Genomic DNA, 19,624 nt, shown 5'->3' with positions numbered 1-19,624 from the left:
TCCTGCTGAGTCAGACTTCAGACAAAGACTATCTATCTGATGGCGCAAGCCTGCAACATGCACCGTCAAACACAAATGCAACAACAGTGCAAGCATATGCACTTCTTTTCTAAAGCAAACGCAGATGCCTCCCATTCCACTTCCCCGACTGCAGCTTGGAGCGTTTCCAAATCCAGTCAAACGAGGCCACTCTTCCCCCCGCCTCAGCCGCCATACTGAGCGCGCATGAACCTGATGAACCCAACCGACTGCTGCAGAACAGACTGATTGTGGATACACACCCCTGCTGAACCCGTTCCAGCTCACGTCAACCTACACTCTACTATATATACATCCTATTTTCACTATGCAATAATGAGCAATTCCCAACAGAAAAGAAGAACTCCTAAAATTGGCCATAACTGCATGCATACCAATTTCATGCAGTGCCGTGCAAAAAAACAAGGAGAGGTTTGTGATCAAATGACTGAAATGCATTAATCATTTCACATGCTCTTTATGCATGCAGATACATTTTAAAACAGACCTCTTTGAAATGCATGATGCTGAAATAAGTATAAAAGCAAAGGAGACACGTCTTCGTCGATGCCCGTATGCATGACTTCATCTTAGTGTCTAAATTTAGGACTGTGCCATGCATGCAACTGCTCTGGAGATCCCTAGACAGTCCTGGTCTATCACACAGATACGTGGTATTCCTGCTCCGAGGACGCAGCATTCTGCTGAATGAGGTAGAAATGGTGGGGGAAAAAGACACCTTGTCCTAACATGAACTGAGAAATGAGACTGGCATCGAGAGGCTGCAAATGCAAATGCTATCTGGCTTTTCCAAACCCCCTGAACATGCTGATGATACTGAAACAGGTTAAACCCCACACTTTAGTTCAGATGCAAGTTTCCTACAGTCACATCAATAACCCAGATAATGCTTTAAAGCTGGATTTGTGTGTGTGTGTGTGTGTAGGTGGCAGACTGGGGAGAATACAGTCAGTCTGTGTCTGGGTAAAATAGTACATTCAGTTCTTGCAGTGGGCTGCTGCTCTTTTACTGTCTTCAGCACGTTTCTATCGTTTATTAATCTGAATCTAGTAACGTTAGGTGAAGTATAGACTTTCCTGTTCAGCAGCAGACAGAACAAAGAAGGCGCTGAGACATCAGCACATCTACAGAGGCACTTTCGTTATTCCTGTTTTATGATTGTATTCCCATCTGTCAGGCTTTTTGTGAGCTGGATACAGTTTTGAATTACGAAAAACACAATTCACGCATTATCTTCAGAAGACTAGCGTTAAAGTAGTGTCGACTCAACTAACGTCAACGTGGGGTTTTTTTTAACTTTCGGCGAATGTGTGAAGGTTTACTTACACATAAAGTCTTTGTTCTTGTCCTTACGCTGTCAAGTTGCTGCTGGAAAAGGCGTTCGTGGACGAAAGAGGACCCGAGCGGCAGCCTTGCGGGGCTCGGACACCCCATACAAGGCTGCGGGACTGGGGCGTAAGGATCTCAGCCGCTTCTACTGGCTGACTGCATGTAATTCAACAGAGAGCTAATTTGGACCGTGCTGGACCAGGGCCAAGCCCCCCATTCCGACTCTGCACTGCAGTTGGGTTCAGACGAACCGACGATTAGCCGACGGTGGGCGGGATCTGCGAGTCTCCGCCCCCTCTGCGTGCGGCACGGCGCCATTGGGTGGTTAAAATATGGCAAGCCGATTTAGCATTTAAAGTCCCCCTGTAGTCAAATATTTTATCCCTTAAAACTTATCTTTGATCATTGAAAATTACATATTTAAATGTTTTTTCTTGTGAAAATAATTTTCTCATTCCTTAAAATAGCTTAAATGCAACTCTACACCCTTGCCTCATTTACTATACGCTGATATATAATGCAGCCGTTTGTGATTGTTAATTCGCACCTGCGAGCACGCGTGTGAAGTGCAGACGCTGCTGCGGGAGAGGTGCGTCTGACTCCGGGCTACTTTTACACTGTTGCCACGGGTTATAATGCAAGTTAGCGGTTCTAAATTCACATTAAACCACAGCTTCATGGGTTTTTTGGTCTAATTTAATTTTGGTTTTGTGCTGGTATTGGTATATTTTGCATGCTAGTGATAGGAATCGATCCCTTGATGTGATTGGTTATAGGGTTGTGACGTAGCAAACTGAGGGCTGTTTCAAACAGCCGTATTTCTGGGTCAGCCTTTGGGAAACTACAGTTTTAAGAAGAAAATACTCAGCAATGGTGTTGATTAATAGATTGGCACATGGTTTGTCTAAAGGCATATTAAAAACACCATATAGACAAATAAACAAACTTATAGACAAACTTGATTTTCACTACAGGGGGACTTTAATCTATAAAACGTACTAGTGCCTATTTTCTTGCTACTAGTCCTTATTTTTTAGCTACTACTAGTATTTATTCCATTAGGTACTAGTGATGGGAGAAACGAACCATTTCGAAGCTTCGAATCAATTCAACCAATTGCTTCGCAAAATGATTCACTGTTTCGAAGCACTCGAAACACCACACTCTGGTGACGCCTGCTGGTCAAAACTGTAAATGCAACAAAAACTCAGGCTAAAACATGCATAAAAACAGCTTTTACAAACCCAATGCAAATGCTTTCTTGAAAGTATAATATATTAAATGCAATCAAAATAATAAAATACCATTTAAAATGAAGTGTCTGTATAATATGCGTCTTTAAAATAATAATTATTAATTTGCAAGGGCTTGTTTTGTTTGTTTTATGGAGAGCTTGTCTAAACAGGCCAGGAGAGACTATTAACTACTACGCATCCTTTTAATTACACAAATGTCTCATTAAAAATTTCTACAAATTTATCAAACTGTTCCGAGATCGTATAAAAACCATAGACGAAGATTCAGTGGTTCGCTGCTGGGGGGGGGGATCTCAGTGAACTCGCATGATCGCATCTAGTGGCTTCAACTGGATAGGCTAAGAAAACTTTAAAATGCAATGACACTTACATCGTCATCGCATCTCGTGCGCCACTGATAAGGCTGCCTCCTTAACGCACACCTAAAATTTGAATGCAACGTTTTTGCATTCGAATGTGGATTTTTATTTTAAATATGAATATTCGAAATTCGAATTTTTTTTTGACAGCTCTAGACACTAGTACCTATTAAATAGTTACTAGTACTTATTAAATAATTATTCATTAGATACTAGTGCCTGTTAAATAGATATTAGTACTTATAAGGTACTAATACGTGTTTCAATATTAGGGTGCGCAAAATCGTCCCAGTACTTTAGTACTGTACATTTAGTTCTGGAACTAAAGCGGTGCGAAAGGCCCTATTGTAGTACTTATTCATTACATACTAGTACCTATTAATTAGATACTAGTACTTATTAAATTAATACTAGTACATATTTTAATAGTGACTAGTAATTGTTCTGTTGTTACTCATTTAAAATTTTTGCCATTGTCTTCTGAGGATCTGTCATTCAGATATCAAGTATCCAGTTCTGACTAGCAGATATTCCAATAATGAGTAGTATCTTTTTAAATAGTACTAGTAAGTATTCATCAGATACTAGTGCTTAGAAGAACTAGTAGCTAAAAAAATAAGCACTAGTAGCTAATGATTAAGTACTAGTGTTCAATGGAATAGATACAAGTAGCTAACAAAATAAATACTAGTACCATGAAAATAGATATTAGTACATTTTAAGAATTAAATGTTATGAGGGCTTGCCATACTTAATGTTGTCCGATGAGACACAAAGGATCTCATTCATTGAGGATCTCATCGAGTCATTCATTGAGAGGCGTTCAAATCTGAGGGCGTTTTGTGTATATTGTTGGGGACTTTTTACCTTTAGGAGTATAAACTTAACAGATGTTATTTAAAAACAAACAGTGAAGAGTTAAAATATGAGCATTGTCTTTAAGACCCACCCTAGCTTAAAATGTACAGGCCACTAAGCCCCGCCTATTTGGGGATGATGAATGTTGTGCTATCCAATGAGAGCCCAGCAATGGACAAGTGCTTGAAATCGATTGGCGGATGCTTGAAAAGTCCGTTCGTAGTTTTGAAACTGACAGTTAAGGGATTGAACATTTAAAAGAGACAGTGTCATATTTCTCTTTATGGTGACTTATGAGACACAGCTTTTATTTGTTCATTATTTTATTATCACAGTACATCTTAGATTAGAGTGAAAGCAAATACACAGATGAAATTAAAGAAAAATGTAATAACATCCTTAAAACTTACTTGAGGCTTCTAACAAAGCATTTACAATTGAATAAGCCAACATTACTATTGCAATCAAGTAGTAAAAAAAAAAAAACTTGTGCCATAAAAACACTGTGCAGTAATAATTTGAAACTACACTGTACTGGGTAGCAATAATATTTCAATATAATGAAATAATAGCACTTCTTCAGTACATTTAGGACCCCGTCCTAAAAATAAAAAAATAAATATGAATAAAGACTCAATTAATACTGTGAAAAACTACTATTATTAACGTTAATGTTATACAAAAATATTATTTGGAAAATATTTAGTTTTCATTAAGTTATTTTTCTACTCATTATAGTGCTGTGTTTATTTAGAATTTCTTTACATATTTATTTATTTATTTATTTATTTACTATTTTTTATATTTTTATTTATTTACTTTTTTTTTTTTTATGTAACTATATGTACTTTTACTGTAGAAATACTGGCAAATTCTCTCAGATTTATGGTTTTTGGAGCTAAAAATGATGAATAATCATGTAATTTACAGTAAAAGGTCATCTCCTGAAGTCTTTGCATATTACTTTTTATTTTTTTAATAGCCTAATTAAATTTCTTCTAATTTTTGTTATCAGTAATGTACTTCAGGATCTTTTGTCTCTTGTCATTTACTTATTTATTTCAATCAAATTTAATTTGTATATTTGTAATCTTATTTTTATTTTAATCTTATTTTTATTGTTTATTTGTTGTATATTGTTCATTTTTATTCCACCTCTTATTTTATTTATTTATTTATTTTAATCTTATTTTAATTTTTTTATGTATTTTTACGCTTTTTTTGTAGCCCCCTAACTTATATCAGTTATAACTAGGAACAACCTTGAGTTGTTTTATTGTTACAGAAATGTAAGTCCAACAAATGAACACTTTTTATCTACCAAATTTCCTACACTGAGCGTAATATAAAAGATATAAATAAGTATTTTTTTATAAATCCATACAACATATGAAGCAATTAAACTAACTCAACCCAAACTGAACAATACTATCCTTAAACCAGCCCCATAATCTAGTGATTAGTATGAGCTCCTCATACTGCTGCTCAATGTCGCTCCTCAGGTTGTATCCCAGTATAGAAGCTTTTCCGATGGGCTGCCAGGGCTTCATGTGTCTGTTCGTGATGTCAGCCGGCGTTAAAATGCCAATAGAGCCGCCAGTCGGCGCCGTTCCATTCATTGAGATTAAAAAACAGCAGGTCGTCCATCTGCCAGCAGAATGAGCGACTCCTCAAAGTGGTCCGAAATTAAACTCCTCGATGTACTCAATGCCTTGTTCGCTGATAAAAATGATTTTTGTGGTGAAGTAAATACTACAGAAAAACAAATGTAATTTCTACATGAAATAATTTAGTTCAGGCAAGAATAAAAAAAAGAGTAAATTCAATATTAGCACTATATTTAAGCTTGTAAAATTTAAAGTTTGAACTTATAAGTATATTTTACTTGGAATTGTTTGTTATTTTTACAAAGATTGTTTAAGTAAATATCAAAGTCATGATCCCGTTGTTCCCATCATGCACCTGGGCATGAATAATTAATGAGGTAAAATATTTAGCTGTTTTCGAGATGTATTTAAACTGTTTTATGGTTGCTTTTGTTGTTAGGTTAAGTAAAGTGACATCTGGAGTTCATTTTTTACTCAAAATGACCCATTTATATTCAAACACTATTCACTGATTGTCACCGTCATTGTGTATCGTGTGCCAAGTATTCATGTCTATGTGTTCATTCAGTTTATAAATATACTGAGTAAACATAATATCCTAAAAAGGTAATGAGCTGTCTACTTGCTTAAGTTATGGCAGGTTGGCATTCCATATTGTAAGTGAATCACATGCTTTATTTATTTTAATTTTTTTCAGTGCTATGCTGTTTGAGTAAAGCTTACAAACTGTGACTGAGTGAAATGTACTTGAGTATTGCAGGGTGAACTTCAAATAATTAAGTAGAAATTACTCATCAAACTCTTAACTGGCCATGTTAAAATTACTTATTTCCTTTGCTAATTTTACATAACTTAGTTAAGTAGATTTTACTTAATTCCATACTTAATTTTTACTTTAAAAATATGCGTGCAAAAACTTGCAAGATAAAAATTAAGTAAATTTAACTTCTTGTTTTTTTTCAGTGTTGGACTCTCGGATCACCAGCTTCCAAATGATTCTCGAAGCCGAAAAACTGTCGATTCTTGAGGTAGAAAGCGTTGATCCCCTTTGGGTTGAAGTAGCGGTTTGGGTGTTTGAGAAGCTCTTCCAGTTGGTTTCCTTCAGGTATTCTCCACACTCTAAAAAAATCCTGGGTTATTTTTTTAACCCAAATGCTGGGTTGAGCCTTTTTGGGTTATTTTTTCAGTGTTTGGGTCGTTTTTTAGAGTTACCCAGCTCCTGGGTCAGACATAACAACCCAGTGTTTGGGTAGTTTTTTAGAGTTACCCAGCTCCTGGGTCAGACATAACAACCCAGTGTTTGGGTCATTTTTTAGAGTTACCCAGCTCTTGGGTCAGACATAACAACCCAGTGTTTGGGTAGTTTTTGTATTACTAAGATCCTGGTTCACAGGGGCGGATTTAGTGAATTGGGGGCCCCAGGCAAAATGGGGCCCTATACATTTGCACACATTTTCCTGGTGTCCTGCAGAGTTTAGCTCCAACCCTAATTAAACACACCTGAACCAGCTAATCAAGCTCTTACTAGGCATAGAAACCAGTCAGGTGTGTTGAGGCAAGTTGGAGCGAAACTCTGCAGGACACCGGCCCTCCAGGACCGAGTTTGGACAGCCCTGCTGTAGACCATGAAATAGCAATTGATTTACAGTTTTCACAAAAACAAAATAAATTATGAAATGATAAACCTCACAATTGAGCCTTTAAAAAATGTTTTTTTAAAAGAGAGACGAGTCGGAAGTATAAATTATGATATTAATTTAAAACTGTGTTATGTGGGTGGATTTTCGCATTGGTCTGAACAAAAACCACAGACTGGATTATTGAAAATGAACATTCATTCTCTGCCAGTAGGAGGCGCTTTTGGAACATCAGAAATATAGAACGAGAAAAGTGTGAAAAAATATAGCCTGTATTGAGGAGGAAAATCCACTGATGAGTTACCAGCGTGAGCCTGTGTGCAAAGGCTGTCTGATTCTAAACTTTAAAATACACTTATTTTTAGTTATTTTAAATACAAATTTAAATAAAACTAAAAAAAAATGTGAAAAGGCAGTTATACATTTACACACCTAAGGATTATATCAACCAAAAAAGTAACTGCGTATGTGTCCTCTACTTGGATCCTTCTCATAAATGAGTAAGCGGCATTTAAAACCATTATAAACATATAATACACACTGTTTCTCAATATTTAATTACAGCTTCAGATGCATGATATTTTCATCTCCTTCAGGCAGGACACAGAAAAAGCAAGTACAACTCGGACGGTTGTCGTGGTAATAAACACCGTAAACAGCATTCGTTCGTCATGTTAACGCTTAATGCACTAAGCTTAATATAGCTTATATAGCTTAATGCGCTATATGAAAAGCATTTTAGGGGGCCCTTGGCTTTTGGGGGCCCAAGGCGGTCGCCTACCTTTGCCTAATGGGTAAGTCCGCCCCTGCTGGTTCAGACGTAACCCATCGGTTGAGTTATTTATCGCGGGGATTTTGCATCCTCTTCAGGAGAGAACAGTTCTAAGCGCCATCGAATTGATGCATTGTCTTCGGTAAAATACAGGTTTGTGTACATTTTATTTTATATATAAAATCGTTACTGTGCTGTATATCGTTCAATTTCATGCAGAGCAACATACAGGCACGCGGTGTAATCACCTAACGTCGGTCTTATCGCGTGATGGAAAAGCCTGATACTCTGCATAAAATAAACGATTTTATTCATAAAGATACAGAATACAAATACGTTGGATGTTAAAATATTTCCTCAGAGCTGTTTACTGTTTGTTTTGGACAGGTTATGAAGGCAGTGGCAGTATATTTCGGCTATGAGTGAAACGCAGGGCGGCAGTCTCAGCCGTGAGCAGTCCCCCGCCGAACATATGTGTGGAGTATTTGACAAAAGTTTAGTGGATTTAAGTTAATCTGTAAACATTATTTAATGTATAAAGTAAAAAATAAGCTATATTATAATAAAAATTAATCAACCCATTAGCTGGGTTAAATCAACCCATTATGATGGGTTAAATAAACAACCCAATTTGCTGGGTAAAATTAACCCCATATGTGTTCTGTCCTATATTTACCCAGCCCTTGGGTTAAAAACAACCCAAATTGGGTTGTTTTTAACCCAGTGTTTTTTAGAGTGCATGTTTGGGGCACGTTGCCTTTGTAGTAGTGAAATGAAGACTCAAAAAGCTCTGTGGGATCTCGTAGGATGGTGAAGAAGAAGGCATCTGCCGGGAGCAGCTTCTCAACTTCAGGTGCATTGAATCGCACGTGGTTGCACACGATATTATAGCACAAGCCCGGCTGGTAGCTCTTCACTTGAGTTCGGAAGAAGCTAGACGGGTAGAAGAAGTCATTACGGCCGTCTGATAGAGCAAACTTCAGCTGGTGCTTTTCCCCGAAGCGCAGGAGAAGGTTCATCAAAGTGCTGCTGGCCGTCTTGTGGGTCTTCATGAACATCAGGTTGACTTTAGGTGTGCAGGTCGCGTCTTCTTTGAGAGTTCGCTGTGAATTATTTCGTACTTGAACGTTTGGTGCACAAACGGCCAGAGAAACTCTGAAGAGACAGAAATAAAAGACAAACTGTCACAATCCCTGATGCTTTGGTTAAGATGTGTTGATTCGATCCATTTTGAAGACTTCGGAGTGTAGATGGGAAATGGTCCTTTAAACGTAATTTATTGAATATAATGAAATATATCAATTAAATAAAAATGTTAATAAAAATGCCTCAGATATGTTATGTGCATGAAAACATGACAATTAAAAAGACATATTTATTTATATGTAACAGAGATATATATACACACAAGTCAGATAACAGGGTAATATTTCAGATGAATTAGTTAGCTGGTCAGCCATGACTAAAAACTTAACTGTATTTTATAAGAACAATTTATAAGTGAATTTGCAGCACATTTCCAAACAAGCACATTGCTGTAACAGAGATAATCCATGAGCGGAAGTTTATTAAAGGTCAAGGCTTTAAACAGATGTCGATAATCAGGCAGAGGGTCAAAGTCAGAGAAGCAGGCAGATCGTTCGTCATACACAGGGGCAGAGGCAGAGACAATAGTGGAAAGGCAGGCAATGAGTCCAAACACAAACATCAGTCCAATCAGGCGTCAGAACAGAAGGGGCAGAGTACAAATACCGTGAGTCAAGAAGTCAGGCAGAATCATACACAGGAATCAATCAGGAACAGAGGAACTATAACGCTTGGTAAGGCAGATGAACTGGCAATACTTCGCAACCAGCACATGGACTGTTCTCAGTTTATATGAGAGTCAAACAGGAAATGGAAGTAGAGGAAACAGAGGGAGTGGAGCACGGTCAGTACTCGGGCGAGGGCTCCATCTGCTGGCTTGGCGTTACATTATATTTGAAAATAAAGCAGTTATGTTTAAATTTTATTCCATTTTACTTCAGTCTTACATGCAACTTACATCGATGTTATGAATAAAGGCATAATTATACCGTATATATATATATATATATAACTCTAACACTTTCTATTCTATTTTAATTCTACTTTATCTATATTTATCTTCTTTTTTTATTTAAAAAACAAACAAACAAACACTAGCTTTCTATTTTTTCTATTCTATCTATTGTTTTTCTTTGTGTGTGTGTGTGTGTGTGTGTAATATATATATATATATATATATACACCTTGCTACGTGTACTGTGTTAGGCTAACCGAGACTTGTCATTTGCACTTATATATTGTTGCTCTTTTGTTAGTTTTGACTGCTTTTATTGTCCTCATTTGTAAGTTGCTTTGGATAAAAGCGTCTGCTAAATGACTAAATGTAAATGTAAATTTACACAAAAAATTAGCTAAATAACTTTACATGTTACATAAAACACAATTATTTAAATTTAACAAGATATTTTAACGGTGATACTGTACCTTACCTGTGTGTAGCCAGAAGTGTTGATGTAGTAAAACAGTAGAAACCCACGATACAAATCACAGACTGCCCCCAAAACAACTTTTGCATCACTCGCTTTGCTCGATTCCCCATTTGATTCTTGAAACTCTCCTGGATCCTTAAAATGAAGTCATACAAAGACAAATGAGTCCACTCTGTCTAAACCTGCTTAGACTAGTCTTAAATGTTAGCAGGGGCGTAGCAGGTGTTTTATAAGGGACGGGCACAGCTATCAGTCAATGTGCCCCTAAAGGCCAAAACAATCACAGGTGCATTCATAAAACAGATGAGAAAAACTACAGCAACGGTAAAACAATCCATGGTAAGAAAAATCAATTAGCAGCATGACAAACTAAACTTTTATTAATAGATCGTATACAGAAAGCTCCCATTATAATCACCAACTTCAATTCAGCAAAAACTCCTATTATAATGAATCAGCCCTTGTGCTTTGCTGAAAATCCTTGACCTAATTTGGTGTTCCTGGTCAAAAATGGCTTCCAAATCTCTCATTATGCGTTATTATCACCAAATCTTGGATTCAATCTTTTTGTCAGCTTGTTTTCTTCCAATTAGCACAGGGTTTGTACTTCTTTTTGGAACGGATTGGTCGTAGGCCTCACTGATCTGAGCTTACGCACCAGTTTCTAAATGAAAACAGCTTTATTTGTGGATCATTTTCACAACATTCACTCAAACCCTGAGGTGCATGAGCTCAGATCCATGAGATCAATGATGATTACCAGCATTACCTCAAATCAAAACGTAGAAATTTGATTGAAAATAGACTTATACTCACACACTGTGTCTGAAAGAAGGACGTCTGGTTTTTTTTTCTCTCCAGTGCAATTAAGTTTGACTAATTACCCGTTGCCTTGCTGCTAGTTGGTCAAACTAGTTTTTAAGACAGTGGCTGTATTGCAACTGGCCCTTGCTGTGAGTTTAGAACATATTTTGCTTTTGTAAAGAGAGACACTTTCTTGACCTGTCTAGCTAAATTTATCAGAGTATCATAATGCATTGTTGTGTAAATAGTGTGTTTAGGAACTAGTTTTGTGGATTTCACCAAGTGCCGTTATTTTAAATCCAAACCATAAACAAACAAAACGATGACTTCAACCAAACTTGGCAATAAACATAACTGAACTAGTACAGCAGTGTTACCATAACTACTATACCATACTATAATAGTTTTATTCATATTTTGAATAATTCATTTATTTGTATTTGTATATTTTCCATTTTCATTCCGTTCCAGCAATTTTGTTGAGTGTTTGTTTGCTTTTTATTCATTTTTATTTCAGTTTGACTTATTTAAGTACATCAAGTTAAACTAAATTAAAATGAGAAATATTGCTTTGGCAACTAGCTGAAATAAAAAAATAAAAAAATTCATATTTAATTTGATTTTGGTTAACATTCTATTTATGTTATTATATTTTAACTATAATAAGCCTGATATACATGTGTTCATAATTTGTCTGTGTATTTTCCTTATTATAAGAATTTAAAGAAGAACAAAAAGTCATTGAAAAACGCATATAAATTCATTTTTTAAAGGTTTAAGGTACTTGCATCACAACACATTCAACACTTTGTCCACTCATGCATCTAAGGCTTTGATCTGAAATCACGTTATGAAACTAATACAATATTCTTGCATTGCCTACCTGATCAGTCCTTGTTAAAGCAGAATTGCATGATCACATTAATTCCCCAAATAAACCCAGAGATCTCCCATCATGACCAAAGACAGAGATAACAGTTCTCAATCCAGTGATCCTGTAATTTATGAATTTATAGCTCTTATCCAGTCTTGGGAACCCGTCCTACTGGTGACAGAGAAAAGCTCGCTCCTGTTTTCTGTGAATGGGGCGGGACGCTGTATTAGTGTGATGTTTCTGGGTCGAGCAATAGAAGAACACACCCATCTGTGATTTGATAAAAACATGAAAAGCTCAGCGTTACTGTCATCTTGATTCATGTTTTATGAATCGTCTGATGTGGAAAATCCCTCTATGTAACACACACACACACACACACACACACACACACCCCGCTCGTGTTCTGTCACGTTGAACTGTGCAATGTGATCCACATACAGTGAATACAGACTTGCGTTTAAAACTTTAAATAATCAGTAAGTGTTTTTTAATACAATATGAACAGATTTATGAAGCAGATTCATCATTCAGCATGTGCGTTTATCCAGAGTGACCTGCAGAGTTTATTGTTACAGGTTCCTGATGATATACCAATGTCTAAAAACACCATGATACTTTTTTATGACAATGGAAATATTCCAAAAAATAGTAGCTATTTTTATGCTTTTTAATATGAATTACAGCAGTGTTATTTTTGTATCATTGAGATACTTTTTAGTAATATTTTGAATTAGTTTTTATTTTTATATTTTCCGTTGTCATTTAAATTTTAAAGTTTCAGTATTTTTTTTTTTATTAGTTTGTATTTTTTTTTAAATATGTATATATAATTTTTACTCATTTTCATTTAAGTTCTAGTTTTAGTTATTTTACTACATCAAGTTAAAGTAAATGAATAAGAAATATTTTATGTAGCAAAATTGTTTTCTTTATGTTTGATTTGAAAAACATTACTATTATATATAAAAAATAATAATAACTGAATTAGCCTATAATATTAATATAAAGTGTTATATTAATATAAAAGATTTCTATTTTGAATAAATGCTGTTCTTTTTAACTTTTTATTCATCAAAGAATCCTGAAAAAAAGTATCACGGGTTCCAATAAAATATTAAGCAGCAAAACTGTTTCCAATATTGATAATAAATCAGCATATTAGAATGATTTCTGAAGATCATGTGACACTGAAGACTGGAGTAATGATGCTGAAAATACAGATTTGATCACAGAAATAAATTACAGTTTAACAGATATTAAAATAGAAAGCAGTTAATTTAAATAGTAAAAATATTTCACAATATTAATATTTTTTTCTGTATTTCTGATCAAAATAAATGCACGACTGTTCCGTGACTGGATCAGAGGTAGGTGGGCAGAATAATATGGATTATAATGAAGGGGAAGAAGAAGAATGGGGAGAAAATAGGAGACGGATGGATGACAAAAGAGCTAAAGGGAATAAAAGAGTAAGAAATGAGCAAGATGATAGCACAGAAAGTGAAGAAGATGGACAAACTATGGTCCAGAAAGAAAGAGAGGAAAAGTATGTAGTCATAATAAGATTTAATGAGAAGAACCAGGGGAGAATGAAGAAGGCTAACCCACTGGTGCTAACAACAATAACAAGATTGGGGATATAGAATACGCAAAGGTCCTTAATGATGGCAATCTATTGGTGAGGTGTGCTGATGCAATGCAAATGGAAAAAGCGCTAAAAGTTAAAGAAATGGGAAAATGCAAGGTGGAAAACACGGGAAGAGTGGGAGCTCGGAGAGGAGGTGGAAGCACTGGAGTGATAACAGGGGTGCCAATAAATGTTAGCATGGAAGAATTAAAAAGAAATATAAAAGGAGGGAAAGTACTTAATGTACAAAGACTGAAAACAACAAAGGAAGGAGTGATGAGAGACAGTGAATCGGTCTCTGTAGAGTTTGAAGGAGAAAATATACCAAAGAGGGTATTCTTGGGATTTAGGAGTTATCCAGTAAGGATGTTTGTACCAAAGCCAATGAGATGCTTTAACTGTCAGAGGTTTGGACACACGCTAAGAATTAGCTTACTAGGTGCGCTAGGTGCGGAGGGGACCATGATTATGGAAAGTGTGGAGTAAGGGTTCCACCAAAATGTTTCAGCTGTGGAGGAGCCCACAATGTGGCATATGGAGGATGTGAAACTATGAAACAGGAGACTAAAATTCAAATTATGCTGAAGCTGTACGTGTATCAAAAGAGAGAGAAAATGGTGTAATAGAGTTAGAAGCTATGGTAGCACAAGAACAAAATCAAAGAACCAATGAAAGAATGTATGTGGGGAAAAAGAGATTTAGTTACATTCATAGCAGGGGTGATTAATAGCAATGCAGAAGTTAAATCAAAAAATGAAAAAATTCAGTTGATAGTTAAAGCTGCAGTTAAACACTTAGGACTAGTTGGACTGACACGGGAAGACGTGAGAGAGAACCTCACTATTCAGTCAAGCCAAGAAGCACCATGGGTTGGTTAATAATTTTAATGGTAATTATTTTACAATGGAATGCTAGAAGCTTAATGGCCAATGGTCAAGAATTTAAGCATTTCATAAATGAATTAGAAGAGAAACCAGATGTGTTATGTATTCAGGAAACATGGCTGAAACCAAATCTTGATTTTGTAATACATGGGTACACAGTGTTAAGGAAAGATAGAACTGATGGAGGAGGAGGAGGAGGAGGGTGTGCTACATTTATTAAAATTGGATTGCCATATAGGTTACTAGAAGTGGGAGTAAATCAGGAATACATAGCGGTGGAGGTGTGGGAAAGAGGGGAGGGGATAAGTGTTATCAACTACTATAATCCATGTAAAAGGTTGTTGCTTGATAACTTACTAAGTATTCAAGGTCAGGACAGACAAAAAGTAATCTGGTGCGCAGATTTCAATGCTCATAGCTCTATGTGGGGTGGGGGTGGGGGTGTACAAACAGATGTAAATGGTAAGAACTAAGTATTCAAGGTCAGGACAGACAAAAAGTAATCTGGTGTGCAGATTTCAATGCTCATAGCTCTATGTGGGGGGGTGTACAAACAGATGCAAATGGTAAGACTATAGAAGAACTGATGGATGAAAGAGGATTGGTCAGTTTGAATGATGGAAGTGGAACTAGGATAAAATTAGTAACAGGAATGGAATCTGCATTAGACTTAACTTTAGTGTCCAACACTTTGGCTGGAAGGAGTAAATGGGAGGTCTGGACAACAACTACGCTGGGTGGTGATCACAGGGTAGTGAGTTGGTGGGAGACAAGAAGTAAGGGTAGAAGAAAGAATCCCAAAGTATATATTTGAAAAAGCAGACTGGGATAAAGGTGGGCGGAATAATATGGATTATAATGAAGGGGAAGAAGAAGAATGGGGAGAAAATAGGAGACGGATGGATGACAAAAGAGCTAAAGGGAATAAAAGAGTAAGAAATGAGCAAGATGATAGCACAGAAAGTGAAGAAGATGGACAAACTATGGTCCAGAAAGAAAGAGAGGAAAAGTATGTAGTCATAATAAGATTTAATGAGAAGAACCAAGGGAGCATGAAGAAGGTTAATCCACTGGTGCTAACAACAACTCTGGCTAACAAGATTGGGGATATAGAGTACGCAAAGGTCCTTAACGATGGCAATCTATTGGTGAGATGTGCTGATGCAATGCAAATGGAAAAAGCGCTAAAAGTTAAAGAAATAGGAAAATGCAAGGTGGAAAACACGGGAAGAGTGGGAGCTCGGATAGGAGGTGGAAGCACTGGAGTGATAACGGGGGTGCCAATAAATGTTAGCATGGAAGAATTAAAAAGAAATATAAAAGGAGGGAAAGTACTTAATGTACAAAGACTGAAAACAACAAAGGAAGGAGTGATGAGAGACAGTGAATCGGTGTCCGTAGAGTTTGAAGGAGAAAATATACCAAAGAGGGTATTCTTGGGATTTATGAGTTATCCAGTAAGGTTGTTTGTACCAAAGCCAATGAGATGCTTTAACTGTAAGAGGTTTGGACACACTGCTAAGAATTGTAACAGGCAGAGAAGGTGCGCTAGGTGCGGAGGGGACCATGATTATGGAAAGTGTGGAGTAGGGGTTCCACCAAAATGTTGCAGCTGTGGAGGAGCCCACAATGTGGCATATGGAGGATGTGAATTTATGAAACGGGAGACTAAAATTCAAAAGATAATTGTGGAGAGAAGGATATCCTATGCTGAAGCAGTAAGTGTATCAAAAGAGAGAGAAAATGGTGTAAGAGAGTTAGAAGGTATGGTAGCACAAGAACAAAATCAAAGAACCAATGAAAGAATGTATGTGGAAAAAAGATTTAGTTACATTCATATCAGGGGTGATTAATAGTACTGCAGAAGTTAAATCAAAAAATGAAAAAATTCAGTTGATAGTTAAAGCTGCAGTTAACCACTTAGGACTAGTAGGACTGACATGGGAAGAAGTGAGAGAGAACCTCACTATTCAGTCAAGCCAAGAAGCACCATGGGTTGGTTAATAATTTTAATGGTAATTATTTTACAATGGAATGCTAGGGCCAATGGTCCCAATGGTCAAGAATTTAAGCATTTCATAAATGAATTAGAAGAGAAACCAGATGTGTTATAAACATGGCTAACATGGCTGAAACCAAATCTTGATTTTGTAATACATGGGTACACAGTGTTAAGGAAAGATAGAACTGATGGAGGAGGAGGAGGGTGTGCTACATTTATCAAAATTGGATTGCCATATAGGTTACTAGAAATGGGGGTAAATCAGGAATTCATAGCGGTGGAGGTGTGGGAAAGAGGGGAGGGGATAAGTGTTATCAACTACTATAATCCATGTAAAAGGTTGATGCTTGATAACTTACTAAGTATTCAAGGTCAGGACAGACAAAAAGTAATCTGGTGTGCAGATTTCAATGCTCATAGCTCTATGTGGGGGGGTGTACAAACAGATGCAAATGGTAAGACTATAGAAGAACTGATGGATGAAAGAGGATTGGTCAGTTTGAATGATGGAAGTGGAACTAGGATAAAATTAGTAACAGGAATGGAATCTGCATTAGACTTAACTTTAGTGTCCAACACTTTGGCTGGAAGGAGTAAATGGGAGGTCTGGACAACAACTACGCTGGGTAGTGATCACTACCCAGTCCTATGCAGAGTTGGTGGGAGACAAGAAGTAAGGGTAGAAGAAAGAATCCCAAAGTATATATTTGAAAAAGCAGACTGGGATAAATTCAAGAAGATGAGTGAAGAAACAACGACAAGGATTGATATAGCTGGAAATATATAGAGGATGTAAATAAGCAAGTTACTTCAGCAATTATTATGGCTGCGGAGAAAGCTATTCCTAAGGGGGAAAACAGAGGTAATCGAAAACTGGTGCCCTGGTGGAATGAGGAGTGTCACAAGGCGGTAAGAAAAAGAAATAAAGCATTCAGACTAGTAAAAAGGAATCATAGCATGCAGAGTCTAATTCAGTACAAAAAGGCGCAGGCAGAAGTGAGAAGAACTATACGACAGGCAAAGAGGGTAAGTTGGAAGAATTTTTGTAATGAAATTGGAAGATCAACACCAGAGGAAGAGAGAAGGAGAAGGTCAGTAACTTTGAGCCAACATGTACATGCTTTAAATAGGAAGGAAGAGACTGGTGGTATTATTGACGAGCCTTTTTCTCTGGCGGAAATGGTAAGAGCGATTAAAAGAGCAAAGCCTACTTCTCCAGGGAAGGATCAGGTGTGTTATGTAATGTTAAAACACTTTGGGGAAGGATCACTGTTAAAGTTGCTTGAGTTATATAATAAAGTCTGGACTGAGGGAAAACTGCCAATTGCATGGAAAACCTGGCAAAGATCCAACTAAACCCACAAGTTACAGACCAATTGCCCTTACATCTAACTTGTGTAAGATAATGGAGGGAATGATAACAGATAGATTGTCATATGTAATGGAAAAAAGAGGTTTATTGGTAAGCTGTCAGAGTGGTTTTAGGAAGGGAAGGAATACAATGGATTCAGTAGTAAGATTAGAGACTGAAATAAGGAAGGCACAAACAAATAAAGAGACCGTAGTTGCAGTATTCTTTGATATTGAAAAAGCCTATGATATGATGTGGAAGGAGGGGTTATTAATCAAGCTGGATAAAATAGGGATAGGTGGGAAATTGTTTAACTGGATAAAAGACTTTCTGTTTGGTAGGAATATTCAAGTGAGAATTGGGGCAGAAATATCAAGCCAATATGAGTTTGGGAATGGAACACCCCAAGGAAATGTGATAGGTCCACTGTTATTTATTATTATGATAAATTATGTCTTTGTAAATGTTCCAGAAGACATTGGAACATATTTGTTTGCAGACGATGGGGCAGTGTGCCTGTATTTGTGACGTCACACAGACAGGCATCTGAGATCGGCTCGATTTGAGAAAGGGGTAAAGATTTTAGCAGATTAAAAAAAACACCGGGTGGATTTTTATCATTATAGGATGGTTGTGTACACACACTGCAAACACACATTTCAGTTCAAGCAACTTGTAAAAGTGCATGTAGCATTATATGACCCCTTTAAGACTTCTTCAGCTCCTGCTATACAAGTGGAAATGGGCGAAATGCCACTGGAATTAAGAAGGATTCAACTGGTGGCTAATTATTGGGCAGGACTGCCGGGATATAATGACTCTCAAGAGGTTAGAGGTTATTCAGACTCAAGCACTAAGAATTTGCTGTGGTGCTTTTAAGACTTCTTCAGTACCTGCTATACAAGTGGAAATGGGCGAAGTGCCACTGGAATTAAGAAGGATTCAACTGATGGCTAATTATTGGGCAGGACTGCAGGGATATGATGACTCTCATCCCACAAAAGCAGTACTGCAGGATTGCTGGGAAAATGGAAGAAATTTAAAGGAAAACTTCGTAGCAAAAGAGTTAATAATAAGCCCTACGGTAGTTTTTCCAGAGATTGCCCCTTGGAAGATTGCATGGCCTGTGGTAGACTGGTTTGTGCTTAAGGAGAAAAAGAAAGCAAGGGAAGAAATTTATTTGAAAAATGTATTTAACAATCGAGTCGGAGGTAATTATAGTGAAATCATACAAATTTATACAGATGGTGCTAAAAATCCAGAGACAGGAAAAACAGGATTTGGGAAGACAATTCCAGGAAAAGAAATAGAAATTAGTAAAAGAACATCTAATAAATTAGGAGTATATACAGTAGAGATGATGGCAATTTTAATTGCTTTGCAATGGGTGGAAAGGGAAGGGCAGGGAAAGGTTTTGACTCTTTATCAGTTTTAGCAAGTTTAAGGTCATTCCATTCAAAAGCTCGGCGAGATATCCTGTAAGTGCTTCAATTAAACACAAGAATAGTTCATAAGGGATATCAGGTAAGATATATGTGGGTCCCAGTACATGTTGGGATTAGGGGTAATGAGAAGCCGGACAGGCTGGCTAAAAGGGCACTAACAAAAGAAATGCAGGTTAATGTAAGTAAAGCAGAGGTTAAATGCATAGTATGGGAGAAAATCAATAAAAGGTGGCAAGAGAGGTGGGAAAGAGAGGAGAAATG

General features: G+C 36.8%; 1 protein-coding gene and 1 long non-coding RNA gene across 2 annotated transcripts in view; both read right to left on the bottom strand.

The window, feature by feature from the left end:
* LOC107653777 (uncharacterized) overlaps window positions 1-1,659 on the bottom strand; it is a 4,924-nt gene extending 3,265 nt beyond the window's left edge. The window contains exon 1 of the long non-coding RNA XR_001630268.1: window positions 1,366-1,659. This is a non-coding gene — a long non-coding RNA (uncharacterized LOC107653777). The remainder of the gene's footprint in view (window positions 1-1,365) is intronic.
* A 4,748-nt stretch (window positions 1,660-6,407) lies between these two features.
* LOC107653765 (galactosylceramide sulfotransferase-like) lies at window positions 6,408-12,178 on the bottom strand. Its single transcript, XM_016440586.1, has 4 exons — window positions 12,061-12,178; window positions 10,374-10,508; window positions 8,597-9,012; window positions 6,408-6,565 (listed from the first exon to the last, which is right to left on the bottom strand). The coding sequence occupies exons 2-4, from the start codon at window positions 10,481-10,483 to the stop codon at window positions 6,408-6,410; spliced, it is 684 nt and encodes a 227-aa protein (XP_016296072.1). The 5' UTR covers window positions 10,484-10,508; window positions 12,061-12,178.
* Window positions 12,179-19,624: the final 7,446 nt, after the last annotated feature.

Source organism: Sinocyclocheilus anshuiensis, unplaced genomic scaffold, assembly GCF_001515605.1.
Source record: "Sinocyclocheilus anshuiensis isolate Anshui unplaced genomic scaffold, SAMN03320099.WGS_v1.1 scaffold443, whole genome shotgun sequence".
Lineage (NCBI taxonomy): Eukaryota > Metazoa > Chordata > Actinopteri > Cypriniformes > Cyprinidae > Sinocyclocheilus > Sinocyclocheilus anshuiensis.
This window is presented reverse-complemented; position numbering and strand designations above follow the sequence as displayed.